Here is a 16,877-nt window from a genome sequence, read left to right on the forward strand (position 1 = left end):
CACGTTGTTTCAAAAGTAGGTCATGGTGTCCTACTTTTAAGATTTTGCAGGTAATTATTATTAAATGGATTTTGATGCATATCTTGGACACTTTTGAGCCTATGATCATCAAAAGTTGTCAGTTGATGGATCGTGGGACCTTAAACTGCGTCATGTAAAAAGTATGTCACCATGACCTACTTTCTGAATTTTATGGCTAATCATTTATGAATACATTTTAGGTTGTTATTTCAGATACCGAGAGGTTTAGAATCATCAAACCTTATAAATTGATGCGTCTAGAGGCTTCGAAACATATTTATTTTTAAAAAGTACGTCACAGTGACCTACTTTTTGAAATTTGCAGACATTCAAATTTCACATTTTCAATTTTAGATGCATATTTTGGACACTGAAAGCTAGGATCATCAAACTTTGTCAGTTGATGCATCTTGAGTCTTCATAGTTTGTTGACCAAAAAGTATGTCACCGTGACTTACTTTTGGAATTTGACGGCTATATTTTAATATTTCAGATACTATTTGACTTACATTTATCAAACTTTGTCAGTTGATGCATGTTGAGTCTTCAGAGTGTGTTGACTAAAAAGTTGGTCACCGTGACCTTTTTTGGATTTTGACGGCTATGTTTGAATATTTCAGATACTATTTGGCTTACAATCATCAAACTTTGTTCGTTGATAGGTCTTGAGTCTTCAGAGTGTGTCGACCAAAAAGTAGGTCACTGTGACCTACTTTTGGAATTTGACGTTTATATCAGAATATTTCAGACACTATTTAACTTCAATTATCAAACTTTGTCAGTTGATGCATCTTGAGTCTTTGGAGTGGGTCGACCAAAAAGTAGGTCACTGTGGCCTTCTTTTGGAATTTGACGGCTATATTTGAATACTATTTGACTTGTCAGTTGATGCATCTAGAGTCTTCAGCGTGTCGACCAAAAGTAGATCACCGTGACCTACTTTTGGACAGTTACATTTAAATTTTCACGTACTATTCAAACTTTGTTAATTGATGAATCTTGGTTAGTGAGAATTTTTGCCTGTTCTACAATGTATCAGAAGAGCGATTCTAGGCCCATGGGCCTCTTGTTATATTTACCAAGAGCTAAAACTGAAAATTTTAAACGTTCATATAGCTACTCTTCGGCATTCCTTTGGAACAAACTGTCTCAAAATATCAGAAGCTCTGGTTCGGTTGGCATTTTTAAAGCTGTGTATTTGATGGAATATTTTCATAGAAGTAGCACTTAAACATCGTGCTTTCCTTATTTTTGTTCAGGTGTGCCAAATGTAGTTGTGATATGGCACTGTGTGTGTGTGTGATGCTATTTTTTCTTCTTTCCTTTTATGTCATATATTCATATTTAGGTAATAATTTTATCACTAATTAGGTGTTCTTATGCTATATTTCCCCCTTTTCCTTTTATATCGTATTCATGTTTAGATACTAATTTTAGATGTTAATTTTATGTTTGTGTATATGTTTTAATGCAGGACCACAATGGAAAAACTAGCTATATGCTACTTTGTGTTATCCTGGATAAATAAAGGTTATTATTAACATACGCCGGCATACTTTTCATGAAGCGCTAACATACGCCGGCATACTTTTCATGAAGCGCTAACATACATGAGGGTATGGACTGCCACGCTTCACACCGCCATACTTTGTAGTGCGTTAGCAGTTCATGAGAAGTATATCGGTGTGAAGCCTCCAGTTGATACCCTCAAGTATTTTCAAAAATGAATCTTATTATTTTATTTTACATTCTACTTTCATTTCTATCGGAATTTCCAGCCGTTAAAATAGATGTTCTATATTTATCAAGATTTATATTGTTCATTGTTCACAATATTGCAGCGCAGTCATGAGTAAACGGCGATCATTACACATCAAAGCAAAATTATTGGAAGTGTAAGTTAATATTTCGTTATGTATTCAAGGAGGAAGACATGGAAGCAATTACCGAAGAGGAATACATGGAAGGGATCATTCCTGAAGAATGCATGGGAGGGACCATTCATGACAAAAGCATGGAAAAGTCCATTGATGACGAAAGCATGGAAGGTATAATTGATGACGAAATCATGGAAGAGACCATTCATGACGAAATCATGGAAGGGACCATGAAGGAGGAAGGCGGGGTAGAGACCTTTCAAGTGGAAGATACTCAAAGAACTGCACAGTATGTTGAGGAAGAAAATGACGAGGAGGTAAATCATCCAGTGTTCATTCATCTTGATTTTGTAGACACAAAATGAATTTCATTTCTATAGCAGTGTTAACGTGTCTGTCGATTTCAGGAAAATGAAGATCATCCTTATATTAGAATGATGAGAAGTCCTTTAGTTCTGGAAGGATTTTTATTAAAGGTAATCCATACTGCATGAGTAATATTTTAAATTTTCCCACAAACTGTATGCCATATAATTCTTAGTAAACTTGTATGTAGGACATTATCTTTGTACATTATGTCTCTATTGCCTTTTTTTTTATTATTATTGAAAACTTACCAAACAGAATAAAGAAGACACCTTAAACATCAGAAAAGAAGGTAAAGAGCTGGTAAATGAGGCTGGGACATCGAGCGCTCTGTTGTCTGACGATAAGAAGGTAAATTAGTTCATACTGAATGATAATTACATCTTATATGAATAATCAGTTGGTCTACAATATATATTCTACCTCCAATTCTGGTATAAGATTATACAGTTTTCTGACAATTATTTTGAAATTCTACAGTTTTCTGTGTTTTCAGCAGAAAAGGTCCAAGCTTTTTAGACTGTGTTGTAGGCTTAACCCATTTACTTCCAAGAATCTATTCAATTTCTTGTTAAATTTGTAATTTGTTTACTTTCATGTTATTCGTATAAACAAGAAATGTGTGTGAAATAAATCAAATGATAAAATAGTGTAACCTTCATCAAATTAACCTAGTACTTGTATAATGAAATATTTAGTGAATATAGGATATTATTTTATTCGTTTATCATTCGTCATTTCAGAAGAATGGAAAGGAAAATAAGAATCATGGGGGAAAAGCAAAGAAAGGGAGGAGACCCATTTTCTTCTTTTTTCGATTGCTTGGAATATAACAGGGAAATTTGATACAATTTACACTAAAAGAACAGTGAAATGTGATGATATTTTCATATCCTATAGAAAAAAGTTGTTCTAAATGTTTGAAATATTTAATGCCTAATAAACGGACTCAAAATGGATTTTGTAGATTAATGCTGCATGTCTCGTACACGAGATTTCTCATGGGAAAGGATATATATGAAATAAAAATATGATCCCCGTGTCAATCTTTCAAATAAATAGGAGTCCTTAAATCAATGAATTAAGACAACTGGACATAGGATTCTACTATTATTCATAACTGCAGTGGGCGTGATGACCTGCCCTCTTCTGATCAAAATGCAGCAACCATTACAAATCTTTGTGAAAAGTTGCTCCAGCTGGTTGTGAACATGCCTGTTTACAATGGACTGTTATAAGCAGGTGAAAATTCTAGTACGTACAATGTGTATTCGCTGGGGGATATATTTTAATTCGCGGTATTTAAGATTTTAACAGAACAATCCAACTGTTTTTTGGTGAATGTGCTCTTAGAGTATCAATGTCATAATCGGGAAGCTTGGAGAAATGAGATTTTTCAAAGTTCTATTTTCGAAAACGTATACCAAACACACAATAATCAAAGTGCTGAAAGTACTGAGAAGCGCTAAGCTGACTTTATAAATTCTGTCTGTAATGTTAATGAGGTGGAACAGGAGAAGTTCATGCATTATTCATTATTTTCAAACAACTAAATAATACATTTACGGTAAGGAAATATCAGGTATGGATGGGAAACAATGTCTTGAAATTGTTAACCATGTTGAAAAATAAACTGTTTAAGACTTTGATAACACAATACATGTAGTCCTTATAATATTTTTCCCACCCGGGAACCAAAACCCTAACCCTAGGATTACAATTTCGGTAAAGGGCTACCTGCTCCTTCTAAACATCTATTTACTTTGAAGTTAGTATCAATAGCACTAAAGAAGATGCCGTTGAAATGTTTTACACATAAACACTATATACCAAATTTGGTCCCACCCTGGAGTCAGAACCTCTACCCATGAAATTCACATTATAAAGGGCTTCCTGTTCTACAAGACAGAGTAATCAATTTTTTTTTTTAGAGATGTGAGTTTGTAGAGAAGAAAATTGGCGAAGTTTGGTAGTGTTTGAATGTGATGGTAGTTATAGGAACGCAGGACGGGCGCTGACCAAATGCAAAAGAAACGTCCAATCAACACTCGGGTCACTAAAACAAACACGGAGCATGATGACAATCCAATGCTCAAAGATCCTCCCAAGTCACTTGAATCCAAAGAATGGGATGATTTTGGTTTTAGATAGGTAGTGAAAGATTAGAAAACATGCGAGTTTTGTTTTGATTATTCTCAGTGATTTGCTGCTTTCTTGGAATGAGTGTCAACTTATTTTAAACAACTTCTTGTATCAAACTAACATAGTATGTTTTTAAAAGTGATATCATATAAGTTTTCCTAAGCCTAAGTTACTTGAATAGTTAAAGGAATTTATATTTAATCTAGTAAGGTGTCCGTTTATATCTACTCAATGTTATTCATTCCTATATGAATTGAATAGATATGGGGTTTATTATTTCAAACTAGAATGATGTATTTTTATTTTTTTTAAATTGATGCACGCATTAATTTCTAATACTAAAGCGTTATAAAATTTATAACTTTAAAGATATCTTTAACTAAATTAAAGAGGTCATCATATCATTTATTCCGAGCACTAAATTTAAATTTTGTGAGCAATAATTTCACCACATTAATGTGCAATAATTGAATTATTTTGCGCATGAAATCAATGATTGCTCTCAATGTGTGTTATTGTGCAGTAATTAATTTGGCGATATTTTCAAATAATAAAAAATATTTTCAATTACTTAAGTTTACGTTCATCTGGCGCTCCATTTAACATACAATGTGATTCATAAAAAGAAGTAGATACTATTGTGATGGCAAGCATCACGAAAGAGCCCCGCTTTGTGAAATTATTTAAGAGACTCAAACTTCTGTAACCCATCGATATAAGTTCATGTATAGATTTTCAATTAAATAGCTGCTGGTATAGCTTTAAAAATCCCTGAAAACTGTCGGTACGACGCACGCACGGGCTGATCACTACAGGACTCCCGGCTATAGGCTGGGCCCTAATTAATTTTTTGAAACTGATAAGAAATATTCGTCATTAGTCCCTATGAGAAAAACACCTTTGAATTTTCTGACATAAAAAGTCAGTTAAAATAAAAACTCATAGCATGGAGGATTATATTACATTGCAATTGTCTTTCAAGATATTCAAATGAAAGTATAGGTCACCATTCAAAGTATGATGACGTGTTTCATAGTTTCATCAAGGGGAGATAAAATCTTAAATAATATAAATAGACCCATGCATCATCTACTCTCTCCACCATCTTTACTGCACTAAAACGAGGAATTTAACAGACTTAGTATTGCAAATCTTACTTGCTTTTGTGAACTGAATACCTGAAGAACTGTACCATTGCATTGCTTATACAGAGTTAACTGCCCTTTGTCCACAAGCTAGGCTACTCTCTGTTATACAACCCAGATTCTTTTCGTCCCTGTCAGGACTTTCACCTGCAAGTCCAGGGATGGTCAACGGCACCAGCAATCTCTACCCAGAGTTATCGTTCATTACACTCACTTGCACCTCTGTCAACGTCTCAAGGGTTTTACAAGATTTTTGTAAAATGGCACGTATGCTCAAATAAAGTATGGTTTTGACTTCAGTTACAAAAATATACGTAAATAAATAAATATTGAGCAGATGTCAAGTCTTTTTTTTTTTGTTACACAAGAAGCATTGATTTGGGTTGAAACGTGGATATTGGGTAGTTCTATTGCACCAGACCTATACATAGGCACATGCAGAATATATAGTAATGGAAAAAAATCTACAAATAGTTGCTTGTCCTACATTTTCCCGATATTTTATAAAATAGTTCTTAGTTTTATTAGCCGTAAAAAAAAAAAAGTGGATTTACATGTGGGATAACATTGCTTATTTTGAGACGTTAACAGAGGTGTAAGTAAGAGCAAGGAACGATAACTCTGGGTAGAGATTGCGGCACCAGTTGTAACCGGAAGGGAGAAAATGCAACGGAGCAGACCGGGATTCGATCCTGGGTCCCCTGAATTCTCCAGTCAGATGCTCTACCAACTGAGCTAAATCGATCGAACTCGTCTGCACAAAAGATACAAAATCAAATAAACAATATCTATCATTTCATTCGCATTCATAGTACCAGTATATGGCAATGATTGTTGTATTTTGATTTGTTACATCATTATTGGATAGCATTATATCATGTAAATAGTAATTCGTCGAACACTTGATTCAACGGGTGGCGTGCAGAGAAATGTATTCCACCATATCTACATGTACTTTCCATTATCATCTATCCCATTACACTGTACACACAGGCACTCGACGTTTTAAATATCTATAGTAATAAAAAAAAAATGTCTTCCTATAATTTTTTTTTATTATTTTGTTTATATAGGAAGACAATTTTTATTATTATTGATATTTAAAAACATCTAGTGCCTGTGACTGTACATTGCAAGCTTTGTGTTTTATTCCACAACAAAATGGAGAGTAACGCCAGGAAAAACGGCGATTGGACAATTCACTGACAGAGGGGACAATTCACCGACATCACTGTTTAGATAACTCTGGAGAGCGTGAAACATGCAAGATTCCATGGCCGGAAATAACAATGTGCTGATCATGTCTGGAAATAACTATGTCTTCCGCACAAATACCACTGTTGCAAGATTACATCGATGAAAATAATATCTCGAGATACCTGGTCTTCAATAATGTACGCATGACAGGCATTTCATCTAAAATCAAAACATGTTTCTCCTACATATAAGTGAGAGAAAAAATGAAAACTTCCAAATATACGCATCATATAACGTTTGGCGTCATAATGCATGAATCGAAAACAGTCATTCATTACCCGATGGCAAAACCCAAAGATAGCACCAACAAAGACAATAAAACGACTATTGCCTCTTAAGGAGACCGTAATTGTATATGGATAATTCGTAGTGTCAAGTGATAACAATGTATGATATTTTGTCATTCATGTTATTGGTTGATAGTTATATTGTAAGACACTGAAGGAAACTGGTGGCGTCCAGAGGAATAACTATGACGTACGCCGCCAACAACAAACCATTTTATCAATAAACATTTCACTTTCATACACAGATTCATGCATGAGTGACCATTAACTGATCTCAGTAAAGGTTTTCTGATCAGCAGATATTACATTACATTTATATATATAACAATTATTGCATCACTAGTCAACGTTATTAAAGTTTTTTTTATTTAGAATTCAAAACTGTGGTTATTTCTTTCGAATTGTTGCTGTACAGTTAGAACAGTGTATCCTTTTGTAACAATTATGACGTTTTGCAGTTACCTAGCCAGGGAAAAAAACAATATATATATGGCATCTTACATGCAACTCTCTGGAACCTCACCACATTATGCAGTTTTCGTAATAAAAATCGTCTATGATTGACTGCATTATATGAAGGGTCCAATTCTTCCATCTCCCGCCACCCATTTCCCCTCCCTTCTTTTCCTCCCTTTCCCGTTCCCTGCCCCTTTCCGTTACATTTTACCTGCATTCTCACACAGCGCTGTAAGGCCAAACTATGCAATGTACTGTAATTGTGTTAGGTTTAGCGAGTACAATATTTAGCGGAAATGTTTTACTTGCTTAGCTTGGATTTGATTTAACGTCTTTTGCTACGATACATAACTTGTATCTACCCATAACAATAGTCATTTTGTTCTGTACTGAACTTGATTTTAGGGGAAGTTCTCTTATACCAAAGGTGCTAAAAAGAATGCAATCAAATTTCTATACGTTTTACAGTATGCTAAAACTCAGAGGCTGCTTTGTCCCCACCAGTGTTGCCATAGATCTACCGGGTCCCAATGGCGGCTCCCAGATCCCCTGTCTAATTTCCTGATTTTGGCCATGTCCTCCACTTTAATTCACCGTGAATTGGTTGATTTGGGATAGAATTGAACGGGTTTACAACTGTGACAAAAAGTTGATAAAACATATTCCTGCCGACAAGATTTGAAATATTGCTAAATTTAGTATACATGTTGTATGATATTCATGATATCCAACTGATTCTCATGTGAATTCTCAATGTTTAATAGCGGAAAACGTTATTTTGAAACAGTCTCGTAAAATCTTTTGATAGGAACATTTATTTCTTTCGATTGCTTCCTTATTTCCATTACAATTTGTAGTCAAGTCAATGGAGCTAACTTTTTTGCCCGTCTCGTTTCAAACTTTCTCTTATGAAATAATTCCTATCTACGACATTATTCTGTCTGTAAAGGCACGACATATAACGGGAAATACTACGCTTACGCACCGCACTAAAAAAAAAAAATGGTCTCAATAGAATTTTAAACATCTTGGACTGAACTTAAGAATGCCTAAAGTATTATACACATGCGATGTTAACCACTCTCTACTATGGAGAGCTCAAACCATATTGAAAATAAAATGTGGTCAAACGAAGTTTTGTCCCGTGGGGATCCGGATTAGAATAGGTGCTCAGTACCCCTTACTGGACTCGACTAAATGGGGCAGTTCTTCGGATAACCCGCAAAAACCAAGGCCCCGTGTCACAGCAGGTGTGGGACGATAAAGATCACTCGATCCTTGCTCAGTGGCCGTAAGCGCCGAGCATAGGCCTAAATTTTGCAGCCCTTCACCGGCAATGGTCTCTATATACAACCAATTTAACGAAGTTTTTAAAATACTTACTCGTTTACCAGGAAAAAAAACCCCAAAACAAATCAAATTATTGAGCTGTTGAAAACAAATATTGTGGACACTACATAAGGAGTACTACTACTAGATTCCAGTCTCAAGATTAGCAATTAGCGAGGGGGGATTACTGGGACAAAAGGTCATTTGTGAACGTCACGAGCAGTGACATAGTGCTGTGAACAACATATAAACAGTACTTTTCCACATATTCAGTCTCATACTTGCTACAGGGATGGCAAGCGGATAGATGAAGATCCTTCTTAGTATTTGAGTCAAACGTGGCATTTTTATGGACTTGATAAAAAAAAAAAAAGAACTTCTCACAGCAGAAATTTTTTAATAGTCTACTGTCTTAAATGTCTTTCCAGGATCCATTTTTGGCATTTAAGTATGGGATTCTATTGTTTTCTATCTTATGTCCGTGTATGTGATATACATGTATAAAGATATGCTGCATTTTCAAATCAAACTCCGCATAGACCTCAATGATCAGCATAACCATTTGCCATCTTTGTCTGCTAGACTTTCATGATCTGGATCAAACTAGAATTTTTACCGGGCATTCAATGCATCTTCAGAGCTGACGGTGTAAAGTCCTTGCCCGACACCTGAATAGTAAACCCAGCGTCGTGAATTTCACATTTCTCTCAGAGTTTTCTATGCACCTTTGTTTGCTTGTAGTTCAGGAAACAAAGAAGAAAAGTTTTTACTACTTCATATAGTTTTAGTGTATGGTTCATATCTATAGCTCGACTTTAGGTCTAAGGGACCTGGAAACTTAAGGTCTTAGGGACCGGGATATCCTTGTGTAGACACTGATGCTTGTTATATCCGTTACTGTCTGGATATTGTGCAGGAGTAAACAAGTACAGTACCAATGCTCAGTGTAAACAAGAGTACCAAAAACGGTACACAATACGCCCGTGAAAAGCTATATAGGGTGTTTTTCTTAACCATGACATAGAACTGTGCATCACGCTGTGACATACTTTTTTTTTTACATCGTATGAATAAAAGCCACTAGCTTAAAAAATGCGGCAGGGGGTAGATAGACAAACCAAGAGTTCTGTGTGTAAAAATATTTCCCCAAATTTGATCAAGTTCAACAACCTATATATATTTTAAACATCAAAGAAAATTGGAAATTGTTGAGATTCAAAATCCTTAATGCACTTTACACATCTGCAAGCTATTTACAAAGGCTCTAGCTTCAAAACTTTGAGAGGAGTTTATTTAATATATTTCTTCAAAACTTACAATTTTCTCAAAAAAGTGAAGAAAATCAAACTCCTTGTCACATGCACATCTTCAATACCCATACAAACACTCCGTAGAATAAGAAAGTTCACACTTGAATATTGTAGCATCTTCGCAAGCCAAGTGTCCGATTCGCTTACTGATGAGAGTAAGCGAATCGGACACTTGGCTTGCGAAGATGATATTGTAGGAGTTAGAAACAAAACCCCGAACGAACGGAAGGATGAGCGGATGTTCGGACATCGCTGTACCAAAACACGTCCCGTATAAAGACAGGCGCATAAAAAAATGAATATGAACCACACACACATTATTGTGTGTGTGTGTATGTGTGAAATGGATTTTTGTCAAATTTTGTACAAATCATAAATCTGTACACGCCAAAATGATTTTTACAAAAGGACAACTTGTATACATAATGTATATTAAAGCCAAATGATATTAATAAATCAGTATATTTCATTAATAAGCCATCTCCCGAAGATTACAGGCATATTGTAAGCTGTAATATAATTTTACCTGTTTAATCAAAGCCACATGTAAAGAGTTTGATCAGAGGGTTGTTTTAGTTACCGACTGACGTCCATCACCTTAAAATGACAGGCGGGATTGAGCATCTCCTGGTAAGGTAGAAGATCGTCAGAATTACACGGACGAATCAAAGCTGGCGAGGTCTGACTATATTTGTAGTAAGACGTCGCATGACAGAAGCGTTATTCTACCCTGAGGTTTCTAACAGAAAACATGGTGCTAACAGCAGTTTTAGGATGTTTACTTGTCACTGTGGCCCACGCTATGCCACAGTACAGGGATATTATATTGAACGGACACAATATTCCAAATCCTTGTTGTCCGGGAAGAAGATGGGATCGTGTTGGACACATGACAACTTCAGGCCGAGCAATGCCTCTTAATGATTTTGGATCAGTAAGTCTTCAATTTATTTATCTTTTATATATATATATATATATATATATACACACACACACTTGCGATGTTTACTAATCTCTGGAAGTTTGAAGCAATTTCCTAAAGAGGAACAGTTTACCACAAATCACGATAAAAAAAAATTATAATTCCTTATATATTCAAATGTACATTTTTCATCACATCACTATCTCACTAATATATTATTTGAAGCCTTCTATTTAAAAAAAAAAATCATAGAACGGCTTTCCATTGAAATTTACTTTATATAATTTCGTTCAAATTACACGTCAGCCTTATATATGTATACGATACTGTTTATTGGTTTAAAATAATTCATGTGATTATGATTCATAGTATTAAATAATAACCAACGACCATCCTTATAATTACTCATATCATTTGCCCATTAAGGATTTCGCTGCCAATGGTCGAAGATTCACCGAAGAGCTGTGTTTAGCCGATTCTGATGGCGACGGTATGAAGAATGGACTGGAACTAGGTCTCGTCACAAACCGGTTCAGCCTGGCTACCCTCTGTAAATTTATTGGGATGTACCCACAAGCAATTAATTTTCTCCGAATCAGAGGACATCTTGGAAACGCCATCAGCCATCCAGGTGCGTTCATCTACAATCTTTCTCTTTATCATTATGAATCCAAATAGTACAGTTGCGCGTCTGTTACAAAAGGTACATGTACATACCTTTTGATAATTTATCTTATTGTCTTGCAGGTATCTGTGATCAAAGAGGAGCGCAATCAAATTGTCAACCCCCTTCTCAGTGTGGATGCTAGCATAAAAACTGCATAGACTTGAGAAAATCAAATATTGTTTGTTATGTAATGTTTTGGTTGTGCATTATAAAAGCCAGGGTACAGTATTGTTTAATTGATTGATGTGTGATGTTACAGGGATTAACTGAAGCGTAATTATTAGTAGTTTAGCTAAAAATTACCATCCTTTCTGTTTGATTGATAGTAGTGACAACCAGCAAATGCGTGAATTCCTTGTTTTTAAGTACATACGCGATGTTCCTCTTTCGTTACATTTCACGTACAATTCACTTACATTCTATCTTGTTTCTACAAAAAATATTGGGGTATATTACCTTGTCTGTTTTGGGGTTCGTATATTTTGATAGTTCCCGATTGTTGCAAGTAAAACTGTAATGTCAGCTCGTAACGTATTACAGTAAGTTGTAGAAATAGACATTACTGTAACAAATAAGGAGAAAAAGCTTTGGAACATTCGGGTATCGAATTCGTAATCCTTGCATTATTAGTTAAATGATCTATCCACTGGGCTACCCAGGACGATATAAACAGTATGGTATTATTACTACAATATAAAATTTCAACCTATTTCGAAAATCATACAAGAACTCTACATATCGAGATGAAAAAATTAATTGCAGAGAAAATGTCAGACATGTCGCGAATGTCCTCAAGAACGAAAACATAACACTAAAGATGCTATCATTTATAGCTTGTGGACTCGTGTTGACATCGTCACTGAAATAGACCGGGAACTGGCACTAGCAAAACACAAGTTCTCGATGGAATATATCTGTAATGATATGTATACGTGTGTGTACCTTAAAACTGAGAACTCATGTGCCAAATATATATTTATTGTTTCTGTTAAGCTGTATGCATTCATGATAATAATTATAAATCTTAATTAACTACATTGCCTAGGCCCCATGGAACACACAAATCCTAATTACATCCTCCTACTGGTGTACGACAAGGGTGTCGGCTTTCCCACTTACATTTCTTTTGATTTTCTGACGTATCAATTACTTTCATAGTGACATGTATTTTTTCACCAATGCTGTAAATGAGGTAAGCCACAAACACGCATTACGGAAACTTGGCTTAGATAAAGAAATTCTACAGAATGAGTGACATATTATTTATGTTTTCCATTGAGACACGTCATGTAATACAAAATAAACATGCTGATGAATCATTAAAGTATGAATTCAAACACTGCAATTGTTGAATTTCCGCTTGATCAAAATTATGCTCTTTTATTTCATGTTGATGCCATGTCAAAGAATGAATGATATCTCTGATAATGTTTCGATGCTGATAACGACTTCCTTGTATTAATGGTAGAGAGGCCCGGTATCTTGGAATCACCTTGGCAATAAAACAGTGGTCATATAGTGTGGACGTTGTTTGTCTGCTCCGAGTATACATTAAACATAAAACAAAAAGCGTACGTAATTAACCACACCTCCGCCTTTCCTGTTTGTCATTGCTTTTTTATCGTCGCTTTATTACGCCCTACAACAGCATTCTGTTAGAGTTGTCCATACTCTGCAAAGAATCTCTTATATATATATATATGAAGTACGAATTTTTTTCTTTTTATTTCTTCCCTTGATTTATACAAATGAATGATATTCAAACACCCAAACTTCTAGCATCTAATTAACAAGTAGATACTTGTTACTGATATCGAAACTATATTTGCAAATCCACGAACGCCACTGCAGGCGGGTATCCCGACAAGGTGGGACTTCCATTGTCCTCCCGATTTCCCCAGTAGAATATGGGGCAGGGTTTTTGTTTGTTTGACATACGAAAATGACGGCATTGGTCATATTTCATTAAAATATCACTAGTATGCAAGTTACCTGACGGAACATGATGGATACCAAAACACGGCCAATGAAATCATCCCTATGCTGCAAACACTGGCCCGCGACAGTTCCAACCTTTTCTAGCTATCCACTAGAACACTTAACAGCACATTGACTAACAAGAATTATGTAGTTGCTTTCATTTATTAACAAAGAAATAAAATAAAATTATTTACATTAATTTGTGTATACCGCACCGTATACATCGTATATATATATCTTAAGATGTTTCATGTTTCCTTGCAAACGGATCATCGATTTCGACCTATTACAAAAATAAAAGAAACAGAAATTATGTATATGTACAAAGTGATTTCCAAAAATTCAAAAGGTATTACCAAATATGTACATTTCTCAACACTGTTGCGGAATTGATGAACTTACTAGTGTTAGGAAGATTGGGGAGGGCATCCATAGGATTCCTAAACATCGAGTTCTTAATCCAATGAACGATCCATGATTTGCTGGTGATGTCTTTCACTGGGCCTATTAGACCATTTGCTTGAATCTTGAAACGCTTCATGCGAAATCCGATCGGAGTGCGCTCTCTAATACAGAACTCATCAACCTCATCATTAATACGGACGTACACGTTGATTTGCCGGGCATAAAACACATCGTATATTAGGTAAAATTTCTTCACGTAGGGAAATCCTATAAAATATTTATGTAAAATATCATATTTCAAACTAAAGTTTGAACACAAAATATTGAATAAAGGGAAATCAATTTCGAAATTGAAAAAAAGGGGGGGGGGGGGTGGGAAGAAAAAGAAATATGCAATCTTTGAAAAATATGTGAAATCTATCAAGAACGTGTACGTTTCTCTTGTAAACGACACGTGGCTCTTCGCGAGACATTTTAGTACGTCTACACGACTTGGTAAAACAATTAACATATGTCAGCTTTTGATCATGTGAACCTATGACTAGACAATTTACATTTATTCACGGATAAAACGGATGTGACACTGATAAAAGTGTAAAATTATACAGTGGTTTATACATTCTATAGGACAGACGCTAGGAAAAATTTCCCTGATTTAGATTCACAATACATTGAATTATTTATGAGGGATTGGTGTGTGTGTGTGTGTGTGTGTGTGTGTGTGTGTGTGTAGGTGTCGTGACCAAATATACGCCACAAATAATCAAAATCATATTTCTTGCTTATTCATGCGTTTGTCAACAGGGAACGTTTACAGTCACCGTTCGATTAAGTTGTCCCATTTTGATATTTACTAAAAGTTTCGTCATGCAGTACTAAACCTTTAAAATTTAATTGTTTGTAATTCTCGGTATATTTTAAAAAAGAAATGGCTAATAAACTTACTATTACAGATTACAGAGGAGTAAATGGCTTGTTCATTTGTATCATAGAGGATATAAACAACCCATGGCGGTTCTGCAAAAGACTCCGTTCTCCATTTTTAATATCTACATAATACAAACTAGATTATATCTTGAAAATACCCTGTAAGTACTTTTTAGAAACTGCATTCCCATAGTGACGGGTGTTTGGCGTGTTGCATGTTTTAATACACATTTAAAAACTCAAGCACCTATGCTCATAGTAAAGACGGTTCCTTCATTTTAGATTTTCTGATACACCACCAACCTTCAAATTCAAGAGATTCATTCCATATACCTCTCTCCGCAATGTCAAATTTTACAATAATTCATGGTTTTTATGACAAGCAAGATTTCTATCAAAATCGTATGAATATTAAATAATATAAAAGTATATATTACCCCTCAACTTTTCCTATCAATAAAACAGTGAAATTGTATGATGTATTTTTAACACACGGTGACATCATCAGACGGTACACCAGGAAATGGAGGCACAGTCCTGGGGCTAACATTGTCTATGGAAACCCATATCCATTTTATGTCTTCGCCGAGTGCTTTTAACTCCGTCGTATTCTTATTGAGGGATGATAACTGATAGAACGTAAATCCCTATCCACTTTATGGAAAAAATTTTTGGCTTCTAGAAATTTAGAGAATTTTATGACAACATCAAACTTTAAAAAAAAAACTATGTATATTCATTTCTAAAATTCAGGAGTTAGTCTGCTGTCCTCCCATGTTTATTTATTAAATGTCCGAATCTCTTAGTATGCATTATGTCCCACCTCTATTTTGTGCTAATGAACATATACATGTATACGCATGTATTATTTATATATCTATACCATTGGAAATTTTGTTTATAAAATTACAAAATCAAAGTTATGTACCTCATGTATCATTGTGAATGGTTTGAGCGAAGAAATGAAAATGCTCATTTCGTATAAAACGTACTTTCCACTTACATCAACAATCATATGACTTCAGGTGAATGACATACAAAAGATTACATATACCTCTGTTATCGAAATCCACAACAAAACTGTTATTTTCTGGCAGGCTCCACAAAGCATAATGATCACACCCAAGAATCTCCACTCTGACTGTTTTCTTAACACCGTGTTTCATATCAGACTCTTCGAACACGTAGCGGGGATTGTGGGTGGTTTCAATTTTCTGGATCTCGCTTAGTCGATTGAACGTTCCATGGATGACCTCATCTTTCACAAAATCGGTCAATTTTCCAATAGAGAGAGATCCCGGTGGGACCCGCGCTAACTTCTGCATTGGAGACCTGTCTTCTTTAACTATAACACGCCCCAAATCGTAAAATTTTCCCTCCGGAAGGAAAGGTATCATAACGACGTTGCTATCTACAAATAAAGGAAGGTATATCATGTCTGGTGGAAATCAGAAATCGATGAATGGGGTAGCGAGTAGGGCGAGGGTAAATGGAGTATGAAAGTTGGGATAGTGAGAGGACAAGGGTAACAGGTGGGGATTAGGAGTAAGCTAGATGTTGGGTAGAAGCCTTCCAGGGTGGAAAATAGAAACTGTGCGGGAAATCAATTGATCGAGTTTAATATTACAGTGAAAATTCTTTTTTTTTTTTTTTTACTGGTATAGAGATGTCATTAACTTACCTATTAACTGAACACCAATGACATTTTTCACCAATGGCCAACACCGCTTTGCATCACAATGTTTTAGTTCTTTATACAAGAAAGGGTCCATCGTTGCAATGTAAT

The 16,877-nt window shown here is 35.2% G+C and overlaps 3 protein-coding genes across 3 annotated transcripts; 2 read left to right on the plus strand and 1 right to left on the minus strand.

Moving 5' to 3' along the window:
• Positions 1-1,894: 1,894 nt before the first annotated feature.
• Positions 1,895-3,206, plus strand: LOC130051824 (uncharacterized). Its single transcript, XM_056154575.1, has 4 exons — positions 1,895-2,215; positions 2,306-2,374; positions 2,523-2,615; positions 3,008-3,206. Exons 1-4 carry the CDS (start codon positions 1,955-1,957, stop codon positions 3,095-3,097), a joined length of 513 nt encoding a protein of 170 aa, XP_056010550.1. The 5' UTR covers positions 1,895-1,954; the 3' UTR covers positions 3,098-3,206.
• A 7,677-nt stretch (positions 3,207-10,883) lies between these two features.
• On the plus strand, positions 10,884-13,118 carry LOC125680356 (temptin-like). Its single transcript, XM_048919855.2, has 3 exons — positions 10,884-11,124; positions 11,539-11,743; positions 11,860-13,118. Exons 1-3 carry the CDS (start codon positions 10,942-10,944, stop codon positions 11,919-11,921), a joined length of 450 nt encoding a protein of 149 aa, XP_048775812.1. The 5' UTR covers positions 10,884-10,941; the 3' UTR covers positions 11,922-13,118.
• Positions 13,119-13,902: 784 nt separating this feature from the next.
• Positions 13,903-16,863, minus strand: LOC125680355 (uncharacterized protein C11orf42-like). Its single transcript, XM_048919853.2, has 4 exons — positions 16,773-16,863; positions 16,146-16,502; positions 14,162-14,431; positions 13,903-14,042 (listed from the first exon to the last, which is right to left on the minus strand). Exons 1-4 carry the CDS (start codon positions 16,861-16,863, stop codon positions 14,029-14,031), a joined length of 732 nt encoding a protein of 243 aa, XP_048775810.2. The 3' UTR covers positions 13,903-14,028.
• Between the last annotated feature and the right edge of the window lie 14 nt (positions 16,864-16,877).

This window comes from Ostrea edulis, chromosome 2 (assembly GCF_947568905.1).
Source record: "Ostrea edulis chromosome 2, xbOstEdul1.1, whole genome shotgun sequence".
NCBI classification, from domain to species: Eukaryota; Metazoa; Mollusca; class Bivalvia; order Ostreida; family Ostreidae; genus Ostrea; species Ostrea edulis.